Genomic DNA, 23,806 nt, shown 5'->3' on the forward strand with positions numbered 1-23,806 from the left:
CCACCGTTTTCCTGCAGAGGAAGGGAAGTTGACTGAGTCACGGTGTGATAAACCACAGTCACGGCTCGGTTGTGTAAAACAGGATTTGTTGAGTGTGTCTCATGGCTGCTGTCCTAATTATGAAATATATGTGTTTACCACAAAACAAAAACATTTACATCTTCTTCATGACTTATCTGGGTCACGCTCCCAAATTGACTCACTCACACGCTCTCCTCAACAGGATGAAAAGAAGAAAAAGAAGAAAATGAAAATCAGCGAGACGGCAGAGCCGGTGATTCTAGAAGAAGCAGGTAAGACGGATTACAGGGCAGGTGTGTGTGTGTGTGTGTGTGTGTGAGTGTGTAGTCCTCGTAAACCCTATGTTATGTGGACAAAATGTCACCACAAAGATGGCAAATATCCTAACAAGCAAAATGTCACATCTGGTGTAAAATATGAAAAATTATAGTGCAGTAAAAAGTCAAATAGCTACATTATATCCAAATTGCCTCAACTTTTGTGGTTGAAACTTGCATATGACAGGTTTTGTGCAGAGTTTGCTGCCTTACAGGGCTAGACATCATTTTTTTTGCTTAGCAGTCACTGTATTTAGTGTTTTATTTTCACTGGCCACAATTCGATACCATGGGGGGAAACTACCATACAGATATTTTTAATATTATCTCATTATTTGGCAGCAGGTTTATTAGGCTGCTGTCACTTTAAGACCTGATGCACTGATCCATTATACTGTTACACATGCGTTTTCTTTCTCAACTGTTTATGTTCACTTAAAACATAATTGACTGTGTTTATGTGAATACTCACCAAGACCGGCATTTTGACATTATTTTGTGTGTATTTGATTGTTTAAGTGCAATAAGCAGCAAAAAACAACTCAATTTGCTTCCTCGATTTGGCAGCATTTCAGATATTTCAGTATTGATATGTATTGAAAAATCTATATTTTTGACATTTGAAAATGTATTTATTATATATAAAACTCAACCCACCAAAGTGCCTAGTGTCCACTGCTGAAATCCATCCGCATTTAGCGGGTTGTCGGGTGGTAATGTCAAGCCCTTCTGCCTTAGCAAATCACACTACATTACTGCCATTCTCAACAATATCCCTTCTTAAAAGTGGGGATTTATCACTTACTAGCCCGAAGAACAAATATAGATATAGACTGTGCATAGAGATTGATTCAAGACTTCTGTATTGAACAGAAACACACCCTGTGTGAGTTCTTGTTTTTAATGTTAGTCATATATTGTATGAGCAAGAATGCAATTTTTCCAGAATATCCACATGTTTGCAAATGTGACATTGATTTACAACAGTTCAACAAACACAATATTGTCAGTATTGCAACGCAAAACTGTTGTGCGTCTCCAAGCAACACTTTTAACTAAAAAGTGCATTGTTTTGTTAGTGAAATTAATCTATGGCTTTGAATGAATCGTGAGAGTCAATGATTCAATGATCCATTCATAAATACAGCCGCTTGCTTCCTTACTGAATAAATGAATGACTCGTTTTTTAAGATAGTGACTTGCCGCCATCTACTGGTGGATTTAGTTTAATATTTAAAGGTACCACTTCATTTCTACCATCATTTCATATTTCTCAAATGAACATTTTTTATTTAAAACATTATCTCATAACATTATTTTTGCCATTGTAACTGCATTCATGCCACCTAAACTACAGTGCAAAGATGGCTTTTGTTTTACTGATTTCATTTGAGATAAATGATTGTATAGTTTAATTTATTGCTTTGTTTATTATATTAATAAGTAAATTAATGCAATTAATAATGTTAAGTGCCTCAGGGAATACTCTACTGTAAAAGTTTGTGAACCACTGGGTTAGGGGATTGAATATGCAGTTTGTACAGTATAAAAATCATTATTTCTATGGAAAGTCCTCATAAAACATGAAAACTTAAGTTAGTCTGTGATGTTTGGTCTCTATCAGGTCTGGAGGGACACGCTGAATTAACTCTTGCTGGAGACGAGGAGAAGAAAAAGACGAAAGACAAAGTAATTACTCCTGTTTGCATTGTTATTTTAGTTTTATTACTATTTTGAATTATAATTTTGAATATATTTTTAGTTTTTATGTTAATTTTAGTTTAATTTTTAGTAATTTCACTGTGCTATTTTTTCCGTTTTTTTTTTTAATATTGCTATTTAGGTTTAATTTATTTTTATTTCAGTTTTAGTTTTTATTTATTTACAGTTAGTAATTACAGTGGGTACGGAAAGTATTCAGACCCCCTTACATTTTTCACTCTTTGTTATATTGCAGCCATTTGCTAAAATCATTTAAGTTAAATTTTTTTCCTCATTAATGTACACACAGCAGGGACGTGCACAGGGGGGTTGCTCAGGTTGCCCGGGCAACTGCCCATATGCCCTTCTCGACTCAAGTTGCTCTTCCAAGGTGGGAAAAAAAGAAATAAAAAATCGTACAATGGATACAGAATTTCACGTAGGCCTAGATAAATAAAAAAAATCGCACAGCCTCATTCACTTCCATATTCGGGCACTCGTCCGAAAGTGAAAGTCAGTAGGGGAAGGGCAAACTCTGTTTACGTGGCTGCAGCGCTGCACGCGACCGGCACCTGAGCTGAGCCTGCATGAGCGGCACTAGAAGGAGATTGTCGCGGTTGTCGGGTGAGACGACTTAACGTTGTCGGAAAGGTGAGTAAGGTTATAATCGTTAACGAAAACGAACGAAAAAAACGAAAAGTAGGTGGGAAAAAACATCGTCGTTAACTGAAATAAAAATAAAAACGAGGCATTACAAAAAAACGATAACTAACCAAAACTGTAATGTGTGTTTGGCAAAACTAACTAAAATAAAATTATAGCTTAAATGTCCTTAGTTTTCGTCTTTGTCAATGTCTTTCATAGAGCAAACGTTCAGCTGCATTTCATTTCCCTGCGTCTCTCACTCACGCGTCTCTCACATACTCGCGTCTCGCGCGCGCACAGCCCCTCCATGAGAACGAGTATTGGAAGCAAGTTCGCGAAAGGTTGGTATCTCGTGAAAACCTTTACTCAATCACACATTAAAAAGTGGTATAAAAATATTTTTAATTCTGAATATAATTTTGTCAGTGTGTTAATGTCGACCTGAGAAGCGATTGCTACTTTAGAAAGTTAACTAGACGCAAGTTTGAGGTAAAATGCACTTGGGTTGTCGATGTCAAAACACTATTTAAGCTGTGATTCAAGTAAGGAATAATTGACGACGGGCCGTTGAATTATTAGAAAAATAATGCACACCTGAGGTGGTGATTCGGTCACGACTCGAAGCGGAGTCAATTATTCCGCTTATACCACGGTTATTCTCAGTCCTTCATATAGCCCGTGAGGGGGGGTGTTGGTAGGGGAGTGCCCTTTTTTTAGGTCAGAGCAACTGCCCCTCAAAATTCCTGTGCACGTCCCTGACACACAGCACCCCATATTGACAGAAAAACACAGAATTGTTGACATTTTTGCAGATTTATTAAAAAAGAAAAACTGAAATATCACATGGTCCTAAGTATTCAGACCCTTTGCTCAGTATTTAGTAGAAGCACCCTTTTGATCTAATACAGCCATGAGTCTTTTTGGGAAAGATGCAACAAGTTTTTCACACCTGGATTTGGGGATCCTCTGCCATTCCTCCTTGCAGATCCTCTCCAGTTCTGTCAGGTTGGATGGTAAACGTTGGTGGACAGCCATTTTTAGGTCTCTCCAGAGATGCTCAATTGGGTTTAAGTCAGGGCTCTGGCTGGGCCATTCAAGAACAGTCACAGAGTTGTTGTGAAGCCACTCCTTCATTATTTTAGCTGTGAGCTTAGGGTCATTGTCTTGTTGGAAGGTAAACCTTCGGCCCAGTCTGAGGTCCTGAGCACTCTGGAGAAGGTTTTCGTCCAGGATATCCCTGTACTTGGCCGCATTCATCTTTCCCTCGATTGCAACCAGTCGTCCTGTCCCTGCAGCTGAAAAACACCCCACAGCATGATGCTGCCACCACCATGCTTCACTGTTGGGACTGTATTGGACAGGTGATGAGCAGTGCCTGGTTTTCTCCACACATACCGCTTAGAATTAAGGCCAAAAAGTTCTACTTGGTCTCATCAGACCAGAGAATCTTATTTCTCACCATCTTGGCAAACTCCATGCGGGCTTTCATGTGTCTTGCACTGAGGAGAAGCTTCCGTCGGGCCACTCTGCCATAAAGCCCCGACTGGTGGAGGGCTGCAGTGATGGTTGACTTTCTACAACTTTCTCCCATCTCCCGACTGCATCTCTGGAGCTCAGCCACAGTGATCTTTGGGTTCTTCTTTACCTCTCTCACCAAGGCTCTTCTCCCCCGATAGCTCAGTTTGGCCGGACGGCCAGCTCTAGGAAGGGTTCTGGTCGACCCAAACCTCTTCCATTTAAGGATTATGGAGGCCACTGTGCTCTTAGGAACCTTAAGTGCAGCAGAATTTTTTTTGTAACCTTGGCCAGATCTGTGCCTTGCCACAATTCTGTCTCTGAGCTCTTCAGGCAGTTCCTTTGACCTCATGATTCTCATTTGCTCTGACATGCACTGTGAGCTGTAAGGTTATATATAGACAGGTGCGTGGCTTTCCTAATCAAGTCCAATCAGTATAATCAAACACAGCTGGACTCAAATGAAGGTGTAGAACCATCTCAAGGATGATCAGAAGAAATGGACAGCACCTGAGTTAAATATATGAGTGTCACAGCAAACGGTCTGAATACTTAGGACCATGTGATATTTCAGTTTTTCTTTTTTAATAAATCTGCAAAAATGTCAACAATTCTGTGTTTTTCTGTCAATATGGGGTGCTGTGTGTACATTAATGAGGAAAAAAAATTAACTTAAATGATTTTAGCAAATGGCTGCAATATAACAAAGAGTGAAAAATTTAAGGGGGTCTGAATACTTTCCGTACCCACTGTATATTGCTTCAACTTAAACTTATTTAGCATTTATAATTTTTGCTTAGTTTAAGTTGTTCAACTAATATTTATATTTTATTTTATTTCAGCTTCATTTCAATGAACAGAAATGTTTAATAGTTTAGTTAACAATAATTACCCTGCTTTTCATTTTTAATGGTTTTACTTTCTAATTTGAAAGATAATATCACACATTTTGTTGATTGCCTATCTTTTTAGTGCATGATTAATTTCACTTAGTTTCCCCAGGATTCAACTGACAGTGAGAATGATAAAAAGAAGAAGAAAAAGAAAAAGAAGAACAAGAAGAAGAAAAAAATGAAGAAGAAGAAGAGGAAGAAGAAGAGAAAGGTATGAAGTTCAGGGGGATTTATTATTTCAACAGCATCTGTCTGGAATCTGAAATCTGTCTCTGTTTCTCAGCATTCCAGCTCATCTTCCTCCTCTGAAAGCTCATCTTCCTCATCAGACAGTGAGGATGATCACAAGAAAAAGAAGAAGAAGAAGAAGAAGAAAAAGAAGACTAAAAAGAAGATGAAGGTACAGCAAGAAGCATTTTTGTGTTTTGTTAAGGGGGTCATCACTGGACGAGAAGCACAGCGCTGCATCACACTGCGCCACGTCTTTACTATTCGAAGCAGTTTGTTTTCTATGAGTGTTTGTTGCTCTAAATCATATATAACTTTTGCCTGCGTTATAACAGTCATTGATTCATTTATTGCCTTCATAGGTAATATATATGTAACAGAGGCCAGCTAGTAAGAGTAAACTTCACTCTACATGTGAGTTGTCCTAGACACAGCACTGCGCTTCTCGTCCGGTGCGCGACCCACTTTAGTTGTTTAATGCAAGTTAAACATCCTCTTCTTCCTGTGCCGCTGTCTGTTAGGATTCAAGCAGTTCTTCCTCTGACAGCTCCAGTGAAGATGAAGAGAAGACGAAAAAGAAGAAGAAGAAGAAGGACAAAAAGAAGAAAAAGAAGAAGGTACAATGCAGCAAGAAGACTCAAAAAGTTCTAAAAATCATCAAATTTTATTTAAATGCAGACAGAAAAGTCAACATGATCCAAAACATTCATTTAGGAAATGAAATTGGACTCATTTGAATTTCATGTTCAAGATGTTCATCTGTGAGTGTGTCTCAAATACTCCAACAAAACATAAGAATGATTATGAAAAGATAACGGCTCAAAAAAATTAGTCATGAGTCACAGCAGTCATTATACATGAATCAAAGTGTGATATTGTCCAACACTAACGGCCGCTGCTTTAATTGCCGTACGGTGGATCTGTCAATAATCGACACAATACGTCTGACTCACTTCTCTGTGACTCTTTAGAGAGCTTTAAAAAGTAGTTTCAAAGTAAGTTCAAAGTGTTAAAATCAAATTGAACAGAATCGAGCTCATTATAATATAATGTTGTTTATGCAGGACTCTGGGGCGGCTCAGATGGAGAGAAGGACAAGAAGGTGAGAACATTAGTCACACAAACACCTGAGAAACTGGAGAATTCAGTTTCCATTTAATCTCCTTGCCATCTAGGATGACATCGAGTCAATGTGGGTTTAATTCTCTGTCTGTCGCAGGTGCTTGAGCTGAAACAGGAAGGTGGAAAGCTGACAGACGACTGTGTGACTGTCTCTTCATCTTCATCTGGTGAACTGCTTTTATTTATTTATTTAGATATTAGTGTAGTTTAATCCTGTTCAGACGTTTTAACTCTCGAGATGTGTCCAGTGTGTCCCTTTGAATATTGGAGGAGAAAGCGGGATTCAAAACCTTTTTCCCTAAGTCAAGGATTTATAGAAATTTAGGTTTTTTTATGGGCGAGAAAAGCCATAAAAATGCATAATATAATCAAATTATTATATTATTAAAAATTATTAATAATAGAATATATATCTATGTTGATCTAAACATGTGAGTAAAGGTTTAGCTGACTAAAACCAAAACCCATAAAAAAACTTTTTTTTTTTACTTGAAATAAAATATAATATATAATAATTACTTTTGCCAAAATAAAAAAGTAATAAACATAAAAAATAATTTAAAAAAAATACACATTAAAAACTGCTAAACAATAAAAATGACAAAAACATGGAAATGTGAAAATGGAAATGGAAATGTATGACTAAATTAAAATTAAAATCAAATAAATAAATAAATTCATTACTTGAAATAAAACTTTTTTTTTTGTTCAGGTAGTTACCAAAAAGCTTTTCTTATTTTCATTTAGTTCAACTTTAGTTAAAAAAAACACACACACACACACATATATATATATATATATATATATATATATATATATATATATATATATATATATATATATATACACACACACTCACATTAGTTATTAATATAATAAATACTGTATATATAATAAAATGGCAAAAATACCCAAAATGACTAAAACTGTATATATAATATTAATACTAAAATCAATAAAAAATATTTTCGTTACTTAAAATTATATATATATAATAAAAATGACAGAAACACATCAGAATTACTAAAAAGATTAACTAAAATGAAAATGGAAAATACAAGAATAAAATTGAATTAAAAATATAGTATTTCAATGATACTAAAATAACACTGCGTGTGAGGATTGTTTCAAAACTCCCACAGTGGTCACATGACTAATGCAAAAGCAACTTCCTGTCCTCTGCAGCACTTCCTGCTGAGTCTGCGGACTTGACCTCTGCCAGGGATGATGGTCATATGTCTGATGATGAGGGAGTGGATGACAAACAGAAAGACAAAAAGAAGAAAGTAAAGAAAAAGAAGAAGGTTTGTGTGTCATGAACCCAGATACACTCCTCAATATGAAATGTGAATGAATGAAAGTTTTGCTTCATTAGTGTTTAAAAAAAAAAACAGTTTCTCAGTCACTGCCAGTGTAACAGGTGTAATAGGTAACAGATCTCCTGCTCATTATGTATCAGCCTAATTAGTCAGAAATTTGCTAATCATAATTTTAATGCACTAAACTCATTACAAATGACATCTCTGTCTCTCAGAAGGAATGTAGTTCGGACAGTGAGGATGAGGAGAAGAAGAAGAAAAAACACAAGGAAAAGAAGGATAAAGTAAGATTTAAAGGGTTGAAATAATGTCATTAATCACTCACCCTCATGTCATTCTACAGCCGTAAGACCTTCGTTAATCTTCAGATCACAAATTAAGATATTTTGATATTAAGATATAGTGGTTCAACTTTAATATTATAAAGTGAAAATAATTATTTTTGTGTGCCAACCCCCCTCCCCCCCAAATAACGACTTTATTCAACAATATCTAGTGGATATTGAACCACTGTAGTCACATGAACTGTTTTAAATATGTCTTTAGTAGCTTTCTGGGCATTAAAAATTGTTAATTATCTTGCTGTCAATGCAGGCCTCACTGAGCCATCGGATTTGATCAAAAATATCTTAATTTGTGTTCTGAAGATGAACGAAGGTCTTACGGGTGTGGAACAACATGAGGGGAAGTAAATAATGACAGAAATTTCATTTTTGGTTAAACTAACCCTTTAAGCTTCATCATAAGCTACTAAATCACATATTATTATAAGTTACATAGTAAAATTAATAATTCAAACAGTAAAGGCTGACTGAAGTAAAATAGCTGATAATTAAATCCTACTGAAAACATCCTACAGTTAAACTAATGAAATATTACTAAATAAATGTATTTATGGTGTATTATTATTGATTTTGTGTTTGATTATTGGTGTATTATTTTTGTGAAGTTGATACCCATTTTTTAATTCTGATAATCTGATGTATTTGAGTGGAACAGACTTTATCCAGTGTGAATTGATTAGGTCATGAAAAGTAATGTGAAAAACAGAAAGACAAGAATAGAGTTGGAGTTATTACATTTTGGTGAAAGATTACGATGATTCGTGACTCTGAGGGTATTATTGCTTTAATAAACCATGTTGGCATGCTGTTATTCCCAACAGGATTCCAGCTCCTCTTCATCATCCGACAGTGATGATGACATGAAGAAGAAGAAGAAAAAGAAGAAGAAGAAGAAAGTAAGGACAGAAATGAGCTATGTGACTTTGAACTTAAATGAATGTGTTTATTGGATTCATTCTCGATTCTAAGGTCTAGATCAATCTGCCACAATTCAGACGCCATTTGCTTAGAAAATGAATGTAAATGCAGATTAACCTCTCAATCCTCAGGTTTCATCATCGTCATCATCAGACAGCTCTTCTTCATCCTCTGACAGTGAAGATGACAAAAAGAAGAAGAAGAAGAAAAAGAAAAAGAAAAAGAAAGTGAAGGTAGAATTCATTTTCGATATGCAGTTTACTGCAGTTTCACTCATGCATGTGAAAAGAGTTATGGAGCCGCACATGACACATGCATATGTATATGGTCATGATTTACTAATTTGTTCCCTGTTTTAACTAAATCATGCATATGATATAATAATTTGTTCCCTCTTTTTGATTTTAAATAAAAAAGGAAATTAATTATTATATCATGGCTACGATTTAGTAAAATGAGGAAACATATTATATCTTGGCCATGATATACAGGTTTTTTTAAGCATGTCATGTGCGGGGCTCCGTAGAAAGTAAAAGTACCAAATCCAATTATTTATTCAATATGAGTTTATTTATTTCGTTTTTTGTTTTTTCTTAAATGTTTTCTACCGTTTCATAGAAGTACTCTGAAGTAAAATACAAGCCTTTTCTTTAATTCTATAAGGATTCATCTTCATCTTCGAGTAGCTCTTCATCATCATCTGACAGTGAGGATGACAAAAAGAAGAAAAAGAAAAAGAAGAAGAAAAAGAAGAAGAAGAAGAAGAAAAAGAAAGTAAAGGTCAGATTCATTAATGTAGTTTTGTTGCAAAGATGCAAATGAAAATAAAATCAATTTTGTCGAATGAACAAATTATATCGTGCGTAAGATTTAGTAAAAAGAGGGAACTAATTATTATATTGTGTACAAAATTTTTTGTAAAACTAGGGGAAAAAATATTATATTGTGCACACGATTTAGTAAATGAAGGAACTAATTATTATATCTTGGCCACGATGTACATATTTTTACTACATGTCATGTATGGGGCTCCGTAAAAAGTAAGAGTACAAATTATTAAGTCAATATCAGTTTATTAATTACATTTTTTTGGGTTTTCCTTGATTCTTTTCTACTGCTGTTTCATAGAAGTACTCTGAAGTAAAATACAAACCTTTTATTTTATTGTTTAAGGATTCATCTTCATCATCATCTGACAGTGAGGATGACAAAAAGAAGAAAAAGAAGAAGAAGAAGAAGAAAAAGAAAAAGAAAGTGAAGGTCAGATTTATTGATGTAGTTTTGCTACACAGATGCATGTGAAAGAAAGTAAAAGTACCATTTATTTAGTCAAGGGAACAAATTATATCATGCGCATGATTTAGTAAATAGGAAATGAATTATTATATTGTGGCCATGATATACATGCTATTTTTTCCTGTTTGTTTAAGGATTCATCTTCATCTTCGAGTAGCTCTTCATCGTCATCTGACAGTGAGGATGACAAAAAGAAGAAAAAGAAGAAGAAGAAGAAGAAAAAGAAGAAGAAAGTGAAGGTCAGATTTATTTCTATAGATTTACTGCAGATGTATATGAAAACACTCACTAAATATCTTTCTTGCTTCATAAAGGAATCATCTTCGTCATCAAGTAGCTCCTCATCCTCATCTTCTGACAGTCATGATGAGAAGAAGAAGAAGAAGAAGAAGAAAAAGAAGAAACATAAGAAAGGGAAAAATAAGGTATGTGAAGTAAAATCTCACTTTATGAAATATTCACACAGAGTACATGAGAAACATATGAACCTAAAAGTGTCTGAATGACCTCAGGAGCTGCTCTTAATGTTTTCATAAGTAATTCAGAAATCTTTAAATGATTTACTAACAATGAAATCTCCATCTACTTACAAACTCTGGTAACACTTCACAATAAGTCACATTAGTTATTGCATTAACGAACATTCACTAATAGGGCCTTATTGTTTCCAATAATGTTGGTATTATTTTCTTGAAATATTGAGGAAGTTCAGTTATCCTTCCTGACGTCTACCATGGCTTCTCACACTAATGCATGAGTTTGTTCATAAATGTGAAGTGCTTTTATATTTAAACTGAACCTCTCTCATTATTCCTCTGTAGATGAAAGCAAAAGCGGATGATAAGGATGGAGAGAACACCTCGCCGAAGACTGAAGGAGAATCTGGGGGTTTGGAGTCTCTCAGCACGACAGATTACAGTCGTGATTCTCAGGTTTCTCCATCTCCGGTTGCCTCCAGCTTGCCTTCTGATCATCTGAGCGAAGCCTCACAGAAGAGCAGCAGCGCCACCCGCAGGCCTCTGACCGCCATGGAGAGCCTGATGGGACATCCTCAGAGAAACACACTGGAGACCAGCAGATACAACACACCTTAAGGGCCCTAGAAACGCTTACAAAAAAGTACCATGACAGTACCATGTTTTATTGGACTTATTCTGATTATGTATTTTTGAAGGCCAACCCGTATGTTAGCATCACTCTGGTTCCTTTGACAATGCCCAATAGGAATTTTCCATTGGCTTTTGGATTATAGCAGAAAATAAGCTCTGTGACCAACAAAAATCTGTTTTCTGATAGACTGTATTGCCTTCAAACCCTTAAAACTTTAAGCTTTAAAACTATTTTAAACTTCTAACTACTTCAAATAATTGAAAACCTTCAAACTTCAAGCTTTTAAAACTTTTTTAAACTTCCTGGTCATGCTTTCTCAAGCCAATGTTAAAGTTTGTCTTCATGAACTTTTTTCATAATTTGATGAGCTTCTTTGATGAATATTCACAAAATATAATATAATATAAGATAATATAAAATTGCAGGTATAAATTAGCATTTATATCTGCAATTTTCGCTATTACCTAAATTAGATATTTCTTAAAAGCACTGATTATTTACTTGAATAAGAAAAAAAAAAATTACCAATTGATACCATCACTGTGCCATGGTACTACCACAGTACTTTTTTGTCATGGTGTTAGGAAGATGTTAAGACATTAATGCATATGATCAGTTAAAATTTGGGCTTTGAAAATATGTGAAATTCTATGTTTAGAAGTCATTAATTATGTGGTTTTTATGAGATAGATGCAGCACTTAAATACATCTGATATTTTAACCCAACAGCTGTATCTTGCTTGCTTGCAATTTAAAGTTACCAAAAAAAAATAATAACATGCCAACATTAATTCTGAATTAAGAGTCAAAGAACGATTTGATTGTGAATGGTACTATTTAAATATATTAAAAGCTTGTAAACAAAAATATACAGTTCATCTAAAAATGGTGTTTTGTGTCATTCTGTACAATAATAATCTACCTGAGAGAGTTTGTGGAGCAGAAAATTAAATGAAAACCACACCTGGATACTTTACATCTCGGGCTGCTAGTAAGTTAACTGGTGTAACTTTACAAAAAGGTCTCATTTGTTAACATTAATAAATATATCAGCTAAATAATGAGCAATCTGTATTTTTTAAAGCATTATTTTATTTTTTTCAGCAGGTTGCAGTTGGTTTATTTAAGATTTGAGCATTTGGCAGGCACATTTATCCACATGCAATAGTTTTATAGTCTGGATATTTGTCACATTAATGACAGTGAGCAGAACTCATGAGTACATGACACTGAAGGGACATTTATAGAGTTAAAGCTGCATCTGTAAACTAGATAAAATCACTGAACCAACAATAATTATCAGAGACAGAGTTGCACCTTCAAAACTGCTTTTGTGCAAACACAGCCCATAATTTGGAGCATTTTAACAAAAGCATTGTAGTAAACCACCCATTAGAAACACCCAACACACTCTAACTGATGTCTAGTGGAGGAAGTAGTTCATAAACTGGTTTTGTGTGACTTAGCTCGAAGAGGGAGGAGTCGATTGAGGTGTTTTAGCTGGGTCTGGATCTGCCTTCTCTTTTACACCTGCTACAGACTGTGCAGTTTCGGTAATCCTATAAGATCATTACAAATGACACTGTACGACATGGATCTAATAAACTTGGGTACAACATGTATGTAGACTGTACAATGATGACACTTATTGAACCATAGGCTACACTGCAAGATACTATAGAAGAATAAAACATAATCAGCATGCGCTTATGGTAAACAGCAAGATTTATCACACTTGGTAATTGTGGATTTTATGTATGCTGAAAAAAAGAGAAAAGAAGTGAAAGTGGTGAATATGGACTTGGGAAAAGAGGTGAACTTGGCATGCCAATTTGCAAATGGAGCTTGAGGAAAGTAGTTTTAAGTTTTAGTGCCAATAGCTTTATTTTTATATATTTCATGCTTTATTTTTATTGGCTAGTCAGTAGACGTAGGTCATAACAGCAAACACACTGTGACATGATCATGACACTGTCAGAAAATGATCACAGACTATCTTTGATCACAAGACCACCTTTGAACCTCTCTCACTGTACAACGTTTAAGAGCCACAACCACAGAAATCGGCACGATTGTTTCACAGTGCTCATCTTTCATCTGGGACAGCCCAAAATCGTACAGTGTAACACACCAGGCATTAGATCTTTTTGTAGGAGACTTTGAGCTTGGTAAATTTGCAGATCTTATACATGCACAAACAGATACATAGACTAAAGATAAGGAAAACATGAAAATGCATCATATGACTCCTTTAATACATTAATAAAAATGTAATACAACTATTATTAAAAACATGATGTATATCTGTATTTTCTTTGTAAAACTTTGAGTTTATACTGTGTTTTTATACAAATAAAATGGTTAATCTATGAATGAAAATTTGCTGCTCTGAAATCATTGAAATCTAAATGAAGTCTTCATTTATACCACTGAAGTCACTGTATCTTCAGTCTCTTGATTGTGTTGACTGCGAGTCTCTGTAGTGGAACCTTATTCACCATCAGATGATCATCAGAAGATCAGACTGTCATCTGAAAGTCCTAAAATAAAACACACAAACAGTCACATACGCACTATGAGACATTACATCTGACACATCTTTTCATAAGAAAACTGAGCACTATCTAGACAAGCTATATGAAGTAATTCTCAAACATGATAATAGAGCTTCTATCTGATGCTCAAAGACACTTTACAAAATCAGCAGAAAATAGCAATATCTTTTTCACAATTCTTCTTTTCTTTTTCATGTATTTTGAGTATTTGAATGCATATATGTTGTGTCATATGTGAATTAATAAAGCTTTAAACTAAACTTAACGAAACTAAACTAATTTGAACTTTGAATGAAAATATGTTGATTAAAATTGTTAAAAACTGTTGTTACCATAGTGTATCCAGTTTAAACTGTGGATCATCCTTCAGATCGGAGAGTAGCTTCACTCCTAAATCTCCTAGATTATTCCTATTCAGATTCAATTCTCTCAGGTGTGAGGGGTTTGATCTCAGAGCTGAAGCCAGAGCAACACAACCTTCATCTGTGACACCACACTTACTCAACCTGTAGAGAACAATGACACACTCTTCAGTCTCTCAGATCAACAGCTTCATTATCAAAAAGAAGCCAATAACATAAACTCAAATCACCATGTTTTATGGATCTTGGTCTGTGTCAGAGCACAAAACATTATCATAACACACCTGCAGTCAAATTCAAGATTTTTTTTTTTTAAATGTATGTTCACAATTTGTGCAATATTTTTAAACAATTAATTAAATATGCCATTGAGTTTTACTGTTATTCTAAGAGATTGTGTGTCTATGTGAGAAATGTTATATAAAAACTGACAAATTAAAACTGTATATCGCATAAAAAAAATGAAAAAATTGACAATTTGAAAAACAGAAGAGGTTAATGTAATGAACATTAAAGAGTCACAAATCCTCCTTTTTCAGCTCAAGTCTACCTCACAATAATTCTGAAAAATCAACTTAAATGTGTGTGGACTGCTGTGAGAAGAAGGTAGGGAGTGGGTGGGCAAGGCAAGACAGGGTAGAAAGAGGGGAAAGAGCAACTGTCATCTGTCAGTGGCCCATGCCAGCTGTCACTAAATATCAAACTGTAGGATTTGGATAGCTGACAAAGTTAAATTCCAACGAAATACATTGAATATCATCAGGGTTTTTTTTCCCTTTACAAGTCTAAATTTTATATACATACACTATAATGCATATATTTGAAAATAAATTTCTCATGCAAATGTCATAAATAACCACTTGCGTAGATCACAAACCTATATACCATCAGAACACTGACAATAAAGATGGATAGTGACATAAAAGACAGGAATTATCATAGTCCTGTTCAGAAAAATGCTTGTTACACACAAACAATTTGATTGTCACGGTAGTTAAAGGCCAAACAATCACCCGCAGCAAGAGTCTCGACCTGACAGCATCACGAGGAAAGCCATGCAACACCTTCAAACATGCAACCTATGAACGCCTCTCTAAACTATTATGTGATCTTATAGTTTAAAGAGTCTGTCATAGAAACCACGTGCTGTCATGAATAATTAAGAGAAATGTCTTCTAATGGGATAAGAACTCAGTCTCATGAATAATTATGATGCTGATGTGTCATCTATAGTATAGTAACTAACTATAGTATTTCACCATGACATAATCAGTGATAATGACATGATGTAGATTTTAAACCTGGAAAAAAACTCTACATTACTTCTCCTACAATTAAAATGACTGGACTATGTTAATGCTGACTGTGCTGAGATTAAGTGTGTTTAAAATAAAGAGTGTTAAATGTTGATCGTGATTAAAAGTGTTTTTCAGTGTGACTATCAGTACTATAGTATCACCAGCTCATGTGTTCAATCATTTACAGATCAATCACATGAACTCACAGCAGCAGCAGAGAAAGAGTAAACACTTCAAACAGAAAAATATTAATTATCTTAAACTATATAAACAGGCGTGATATTTATTTGATGAATAGTAATTTGATCATGTTGTTTCAATAATTTTGATTATAATTAATGCAATAATAGTTCATTTTCCCTGTATTTCTATTCCATTTTGATGTTACTTTGTGAATTTTGCAATTTCAATAATTCATAGTGACACCGTTTCATGTGAGAGTCACATATGATCTTACACCAGTTTCTCCAGTTTACATTGAGGATTCTCCAGTACAGCAGAGAGCAGCTTCACACCGGAGTCTCCTAGATTATTATATGACAGATTCAGTTCTCTCAGTTGTGAAGGGTTTGATTTCAGAGCTGAAGCCAGAGCAGCACAACCTTCATCTGTGACATCACAGTTACTCAACCTGTAGAGAACAATGAAACACTCTTAATTCTCTCAGTAGCACATAAATGTTTTAAAGATTACAAATAAGGAACCTCTGTAGAATATAATGTAGCAAATATTCATTTAATCATGTTCACACTATCAGTGTTATAGATGGAGACAGACACTGAGAAAAGATTAATTTGATCAATATAAATGTGAATTCAACAAGATTCCTCAAGTTATCAGAAATTAATATTCTTCCATTTGCTTTTCTTTCTGCACCTATTTTCATCATGTTTATTGTTTATCATTAGTATTTGTTGTGTACTATTTTTTATTTCAGTTTAGTTTTGTTGTGTGTAAATCAGTCTCGAACAAAGGTGTCGTGTGATGCAGTGGTGAGGCCAGAAATTCTAAAGTGAGTGAACCTTGGTGAAATAGAGCTGACTTCAATGCCTACTTTTAAATTACATCATTTTACAATACAAGGAACAAAAATAATGAAAATTAAAAATAGTTCACTGTGATTGTCAACCTACGGTTTCATGAAAACAACAAAAATACATTTATAAATAAAATAAACAAACAAAATAAGAAAAATAAACAAAGATAAATAATCACAGGTGAAGCGTCAATGGTTTCTATTTGCAGCATGTTTTGAAACATTGAGCAGTGTAACCAATCACAGACATGTCTGTTGATGTCTTGAACACAATGGCCAACCAGAGGTGTTTAAGTTAGAATCCACTCACCACTCAAAGTCTGAGTGTTTGGCCAAAGCCGAGCTCTGCACACTTCCAAATACTCTAATTATAACAAAGTGTAGACTAGGGTTGTAAAGGTATGAGATTTTCATGGTATGATAAACATCTTAGAAAATATCACGGTATACAGTATAAAAACAATCAATTATTATTATCAGGTAAAATGACTGTTAAATTAATGAAAAGAGGTTTTTTGGTTGAACAAATGATTTATCATAAACTTACACCCATTTGTTTGTTTTATTAAAATTTCAATAATCAAAAACATGTCTAATATACTACATTAAATAACTGGTTATGGATTATATTAACTACTTATTTTTATAATTTATAATTTTATAATTATTAACATTTTTAAGAATAATAGAGTCATATAAAATGTATTTTATTCAGAATTGTTGACAATTCAGAATTGCTGGATTCTGTATCTCATTATTTAATACAAATATATTATCAAAACTGTTGCAAAATGAATGCAAAAAAACTTTAAAGTGCTGCACAACAGAGATTTACTAAATTAAAACGTACAAAAATTATATTCCTTAAATAATGTTTAAATAAATTGTATTATTATTATTATTATTATTATTAATATTAATATTAATTAAATAAGTGCATTCTATTTTACAACAGTAATATATTTCTGTCATGATTTCTTTCAATTTGAACCTGTCAAAAACTTTTATTTTGACAGGTTGTAGTGAAGACCTTTGAGTTTCAGAGTGTATTTATTTGGCAATGGTTTTTCTCAAATAAAATGATGAAATGCTCTTTAAGCATTCTCTCATAGCAGCTCTGGAGATGTTCATGTATTCATGTCCTCATATTGTGAGATGGCAGATGTTGAAAGCACCATGAGCGTCATGCGTATTTGAGTATGTAATACACAAAACGCTGCAGCTCACTCACACAGAGACATGCAGAACAAGCAAATTATATATTTATATAGCAGTCTTTTGTGCTTTAATATTCACAGACTCTAGATCATGTCACAATTTGATGTATTGTACAGATCTACTTTATTCATCCATCCATCGATAAGTAAATGTGCACAATATAATAATCATACGTGTTCATATCGTAATATACCATCATACCGGTATACTGCTACAACCCTAGTGTAGACATTATGTAAATAAGAGATTCACTGTGCAGTGTGGACAGCTTCATTGATTATAATGGAACCTCATGGGATCATCAGTGTGATGAACTAAGATGAGTGACAGCTTTTTAGTGATCATAAAAGGAACACTTTTTCTGCGCTTTCTAGGCGATATATAATCCATTCAGATTTTGAATAAATCTTTTTCATACTTGACCAGTGGCCACGTACACACTGCAAAGTTTAGGGAGTGACATCCACTAAATTCATGTATGGTGAGCAATTATTATTGTCATTTATGTGTGATTTTTCTCCTCTTCCACATATATATTATTTTGTTTCCCACAAATAAATTATTTTTCAGTGGTCCAGTGCCACCCTGGCGTTATGTAGCCTTGTCATTGATGTGATGTGATGAGAGTGAAGATTAATTAAATCAGCTTTAGCTTCAGATATCAAACACATTAACTGGGATTATGTTGAATGTGATTCATATAAATCATTATATGTAAATTTCAATCCTAAATACTCTGATTTTTAAAAATTTCTATCTGAGCACCAGATCATGTGACTATCAGAGAGATGATCTTACCCCAGTTTATCCAATTTACAGTGAGGATCCAGTACAACAGAGAGCAGCTTCACTCCTGAGTCTCCTGATTTATTCACATTCAGAAACAGTTCTCTCAGGTGTGAGGGGTTTGATCTCAGAGCTGAAGCCAGAGCAGCACAACCTTCATCTGTGACACCACACTTACTCAACCTGTAGAGAACAATGACACTCTCTTCACTCTCTCAGATCAACAGAGACTTCATTATCAAAGAGAAACCAATAACATAAGATCAAATCAATATGTTAGATGGATTTTAATTCGGTGTCACAGAACATTATCATAACACACCGGCAGTCAAATTCAAGAAAGATTGTATTCTTAATTGTGTTCATATTTTATGCAATCTTTTTTAAACAATTATTTCTAGGGGTGTGACGGGACAAGTATCTCATGAGACGAGACGAGACTCGAGATTGAGTTCACGAGACGAGATGAGACAAGATTTTTACACACTATATTTAAGAAATCCTCAATGACATATACATGACTAGAAAAATATTCAGCAGGTGTATTTGAAATGTTTTAACTAATCATCTTGTAACGAATGTCATTTCAGTTCTACTTTCTGAGTATGAATTATCATATGCAGTAGAAGACAACAATACTCAAGTACTGTAAAAGGTTTTGCCACTAACTCAACTGATTGACTTCTCTTCTGTATGATTTCAGTCTCTTCAGACCTTACTGTACATGATTTATGAGCTTCTATGACTTTTGACCTCCTAACTGAACTCCTTTCCACAAACTGATCATAAAAACAGTATAAATAAAAATGGTAACACTTTACAATAAGGTCTCATTTATTAACATTAATTAACCAACATCAACTAACAATGAGCAATATATGTGCTACAGTATTTATTAATCTTTGTTTATGTTAGTTAATAAAAATAGTCATTCATTGTTAGTTCATGATAGTTCACAGTGCATTAACTAATGTTAACAAATGAAACCTTATTGTTTGTGCTTAATAAGATTAAGAGAAAACTCTTATTCATTTTTATGGTAACACTTTACAATAAGTGCAACCATAATCACACTCTCTCAATATTCAAAGTGCAAATAAGACCAACATTTTTCTTTGATACAGAGCTAAGAGATGGTTACAACTACACTGCCCAGCCTAAAATAACTTTCATATTGAGAGATATTTGCATTCATCAGGGAGCCGCTTTCAAAATGCGGGGTATTGACATTGCGTTTACTTTCACTTTCAGCGATCGCGCATAACTCTGTAAATATGGAGCGGCGGCGACCATTATCCAACTGAATTAAATGTTTTTTTATTTAAATACAAAGCAAAACGACATTGGAGGCGCAATGTAAACGAAGTGGTGGCATATTCTTTCCTAATCATCCTAACCACTCTGTCATGGCAATATCACGAGACTACTTTTTGCCTCGACGAGAAATATCGTCACATTTTAGTCTTGCGAGATCTTGTGACACAAGATCTCGTCACACCCCTAATTATTTCCATATGTCAGATAATGTTACTGTTATTCTTAGAGGGTATGTCTCTATGTGAGAAATATTATAAAAACTGATATAATGGAATACACTGAACATATCTTTTTTTCCCCTAAATATAAATAAATATTTTTAACATTTACATTAAATTAAAATTAATATATAAAAAAGTCTAAATATAAATGTCTATATACATGCATTATAAATGCATATATCTGAAAAATAAATTCACATACAAATGTGATAAAAAACAAAACAAAACATTTTGTCAGATAGGTGGAGGTTTGAAAACTGAAGTGTGACACTCATATTTTTGCTAAATTATTAATTAATATTAATAATTATTATTAGTAAATATGTCAATGTTTTAACAGTTATGATTGTTCTCAGTGTTACTTACGTAGCTGATCTAGTTGCTGTAACCACAGGCAGCAGCTTCTGAAGAACTTCATCTGCTGTATTTTGTGCTTTCAGGGTAACAGATGCATCACTATTTGAAAATAAAAAAGAAATAAAATAATGCTAATAATAATAATAATTAATATGGTGAGTAAATAATACATTAAACACCTTCCTTACATTCCCCTTAAATATTTTTCAATTTAATTAAAAACTGCTTTAAAAAAGGTCATTTTAAAAAGTTTTTTTTAGTATTTAACTGTAGAAACTACTAAACGTATTCAGCCAACACGTATTCAAGACTCACTGAACAATAATTTAGTGGATTTACTCCCATAATCAGACATCCCACCTCACCCGGACGTTCCGGGATTCTTTCACATATTGATATTGGGTGCTTCTCAAATGGAAGGCTGCATCTTAGTAAGGTTGTGTCTTTCCTAGTCCAGTCCTTGGACTAGGCTTGTAGGCTCGAGTTCTCCTTAGCATTAAACACTATTAGCAGTGTAGTGTGCAATGATTAATTTACACCAAAACAAAAGATAACATGTATGCCTTTATATCCAAAAACATTAATTTTGCCTTATTTTTAATAATAAACTCAAATAAGCTCAATGCGGACTCGTTTTCCATCAGTTCTTTTTTTGTCAACTAGAATGTTTACAAAGGATTGTGGGTAATTAAAAGACACAAAGGATACAATTGAGGCATCCTTCAAATTGAGCTGAATTAAGGATGAGAAGGATCCTTCAAATTGAGACAACATTTGGCAGCACTTGATGACGTGGCAGCTGAGACATGCAGCCTTACTAAGACTTACTTCCATTTGAGACGCACCCGCAAATTACGTGCAATATCCCAGAAAGCAGTTTTTGCACCATGATTTAAACACCTCTGTTTATCTTTGCTCATAATGTTTTAGTTTGTAATGATTGTTCTCAGTGTTACTTACTGATCATCAGTGGCTCCAAATAAGCTGTTCAGGTTAAAATGACGCATTGCCTGCTCTGAGGTCAACAACACAAAAACTAAAGCTGACCACTGAGATGAGGAGAGTTTCACACCACGTAATCTTCCACGGCTCATGTGAGGTTGAGCTTCATTCACTAATGAAAGATCACCCAGTTCATTCAGACAGTGAAACAGATTGATGTATTTATCTGGAGAGGGATTCTCACTGATCTTCTCTTTAATATAGTCAACTGTTTTCTTATTGTTGTGAGATCTGTTTCCTGTCTGTGTCTTTAGTTCTTGTAAGAGACTTTGATTAGAATCCATTGACAGACCCAGAAGGAAACGAAGGAAAAGGTCCAGATGCCCATTTTTACTGTCTAAAGCCTCATCCACAGCTCTCTGATGGAGATCAGATAGTGAAACTTTGTCTCCATTAGTTGGTTTGGTAATCTGGTCAAACACATTGATGTTCTTGTTTATGAAGGAGAGATGCACATATAGAGCTGCTAGATGTTCCTGAATGCTCAGATGAACAAAGCAGAAAACTTTCCCCTGATACAAGCCCAACTCCTCTCTGAAGATCTGAGAGCACAATCCTGAGTACACTGATGCTTCTGTCACATCAATGCCACACTCTGTCAGGTCTTCCTCATAGAAGATCAGGTTTCCTTTCACAAGCTGCTGATAAGCCAGTTTTCCCAGTCTGACAATCATATCTTCATTTTTCTCTTTCCTCTCATAGTCCTTCTCATGTTTGATGTTGGTCTGAATGATCAGGAAGTGTGTGTACATTTGAGTGAGAGTCTTGGGAATCTCTCCTCTCTCTGCTTCACTCAACATCTTCTCTAGAACAGTGGCTGAGATCCAGCAGAACACTGGGATTTGACACATAATAAAGAGGCTCCTTGATGACTTCAGGTGTGAGATGATCCTGTAGGCCAGACTCTGATCCCTGATTCTCTTCCTGAAGTATTCCTCCTTCTGTGGGTCACTGAAGCCTCGTACCTCTGTCACTCGATGGACACACTCAGAGGGGACGAGATCAGCTGCTGCTGGTCTGGAGGTGATCCAGATGAGAGCAGAGGGAAGCAGATTCCCCACAATGAGGTTCATCAGCAGCACGTCCACTGAGGCTGATTCAGTCACATCACACAACTTCACATCGCTCTGAAAATCCAGAGACAGACGACACTCATCCAGACCATCAAAGATGAACAACACTTTATATTTGTCACTGGATATTTCCATTTCTTTTGTATCAGGGAAAAAGACATGAAGAAGATCTGAAAGACTGAGTGTTTTGTCCTTCATCAAGTTGAGCTCTCTGAAAGGAAGTGGAAATATGAGCTGGACGTCCTGATTCTCTTTCCCTTCAGCCCAGTCCAGGATGAACTTCTGCACAGAGACTGTTTTTCCAATGCCAGCGACTCCCTTTGTCAGCACAGTTCTGATGAGTTTGTCTTGTCCAGGTAAAGGTCTAAAGATGTCACTGCATTTGATCGGTGTGTCCTCTGTTTCTGCTCTCCTGGACTGTGTCTCAATCTGTCTCACCTCATGCTCATTACTGATCTCTCCACTTTCACTCTCTGTGATGTAGAGCTCTGTGTAGATCTCATTCAGGAGTGTTGGGTTTCCCTGCTTTGATATTCCCTCATACAAACACTCAAACTTCTTCCTCAGATTTGATCGAAATGTGTTGAGGACTTCAGCAGGTTTAGACTCATGGCTGTAAGATTAAAATGCTAGATTATTACACAAGTTAGAGAAGTAAATAGCCAAAAATTACAAAATGGACTTTGTTTCCTGTATTATGGGACACATATCATCATCTGGTTTAAATTATTAATCACGTGTTTGAATGATTTGTGATGTGTAATGTGCAGCACCTAAATTTAAACAACAACAACAAAAGTCCTACATTTTACTTGAAACAAGAATTCAGGCTTTCATTAAAGTCCTGTGGTCGAATCACAGGCGTGAACACCGTTTTGTTTTTAACTGGTGTGGATAAAAGATTTGACCTTAAATTGGAATGAAGAGGGTAAAGAATTAGACACACTGATTTTGATGTAATTGTGTCATTAACTGAGTAACAGAGCAACAGCTTTTACAGCGTGTGAATTTATTAACAATACAATACATAGAGCGCTGCACAAGGGCACAATGGTAATCATTAATAGACTGAAACTTGCAGGATTTTAACTCTTTACACTGTAGTATATTAATAACAATTTCATAAAAATCAAATACTATAAGCATAACTTT

At 34.7% G+C, this 23,806-nt stretch overlaps 2 protein-coding genes across 9 annotated transcripts in view; one reads left to right on the plus strand and one right to left on the minus strand.

The window, feature by feature from the left end:
- The first annotated feature begins 130 nt into the window (after window positions 1-130).
- LOC125249083 (protein FAM133-like) lies at window positions 131-12,487 on the plus strand. Of its 8 annotated transcripts, none has more exons than XM_048161279.1 (13): window positions 134-293; window positions 1,963-2,027; window positions 5,193-5,303; window positions 5,376-5,492; window positions 5,842-5,937; window positions 7,977-8,045; window positions 8,927-9,001; window positions 9,155-9,256; window positions 9,687-9,803; window positions 10,197-10,226; window positions 10,502-10,558; window positions 10,634-10,744; window positions 11,141-12,487. In XM_048161279.1, exons 1-13 carry the CDS (start codon window positions 248-250, stop codon window positions 11,411-11,413), a joined length of 1,269 nt encoding a protein of 422 aa, XP_048017236.1. In that variant the 5' UTR covers window positions 134-247; the 3' UTR covers window positions 11,414-12,487. The 8 variants fall into 8 exon arrangements, with proteins under 8 accessions (XP_048017239.1, XP_048017236.1, XP_048017237.1 ...); XM_048161280.1 differs by having other exon boundaries at window positions 7,980-8,045; XM_048161281.1 differs by having other exon boundaries at window positions 137-293; window positions 5,202-5,303.
- A 1,049-nt stretch (window positions 12,488-13,536) lies between these two features.
- LOC125248296 overlaps window positions 13,537-23,806 on the minus strand; it is a 41,159-nt gene continuing 30,889 nt past the window's right edge. The window contains exons 18-23 of the mRNA XM_048160015.1: window positions 21,540-23,267; window positions 20,589-20,678; window positions 18,697-18,867; window positions 16,102-16,275; window positions 14,317-14,490; window positions 13,537-13,969 (exon numbers count right to left, since the gene is read on the minus strand). Coding sequence (XP_048015972.1) covers window positions 13,957-13,969; window positions 14,317-14,490; window positions 16,102-16,275; window positions 18,697-18,867; window positions 20,589-20,678; window positions 21,540-23,267 — 2,350 coding nt within the window. The 3' untranslated portion in view covers window positions 13,537-13,956. The remainder of the gene's footprint in view (window positions 13,970-14,316; window positions 14,491-16,101; window positions 16,276-18,696; window positions 18,868-20,588; window positions 20,679-21,539; window positions 23,268-23,806) is intronic.

Source organism: Megalobrama amblycephala, linkage group LG16 (assembly GCF_018812025.1).
Source record: "Megalobrama amblycephala isolate DHTTF-2021 linkage group LG16, ASM1881202v1, whole genome shotgun sequence".
NCBI lineage: Eukaryota > Metazoa > Chordata > Actinopteri > Cypriniformes > Xenocyprididae > Megalobrama > Megalobrama amblycephala.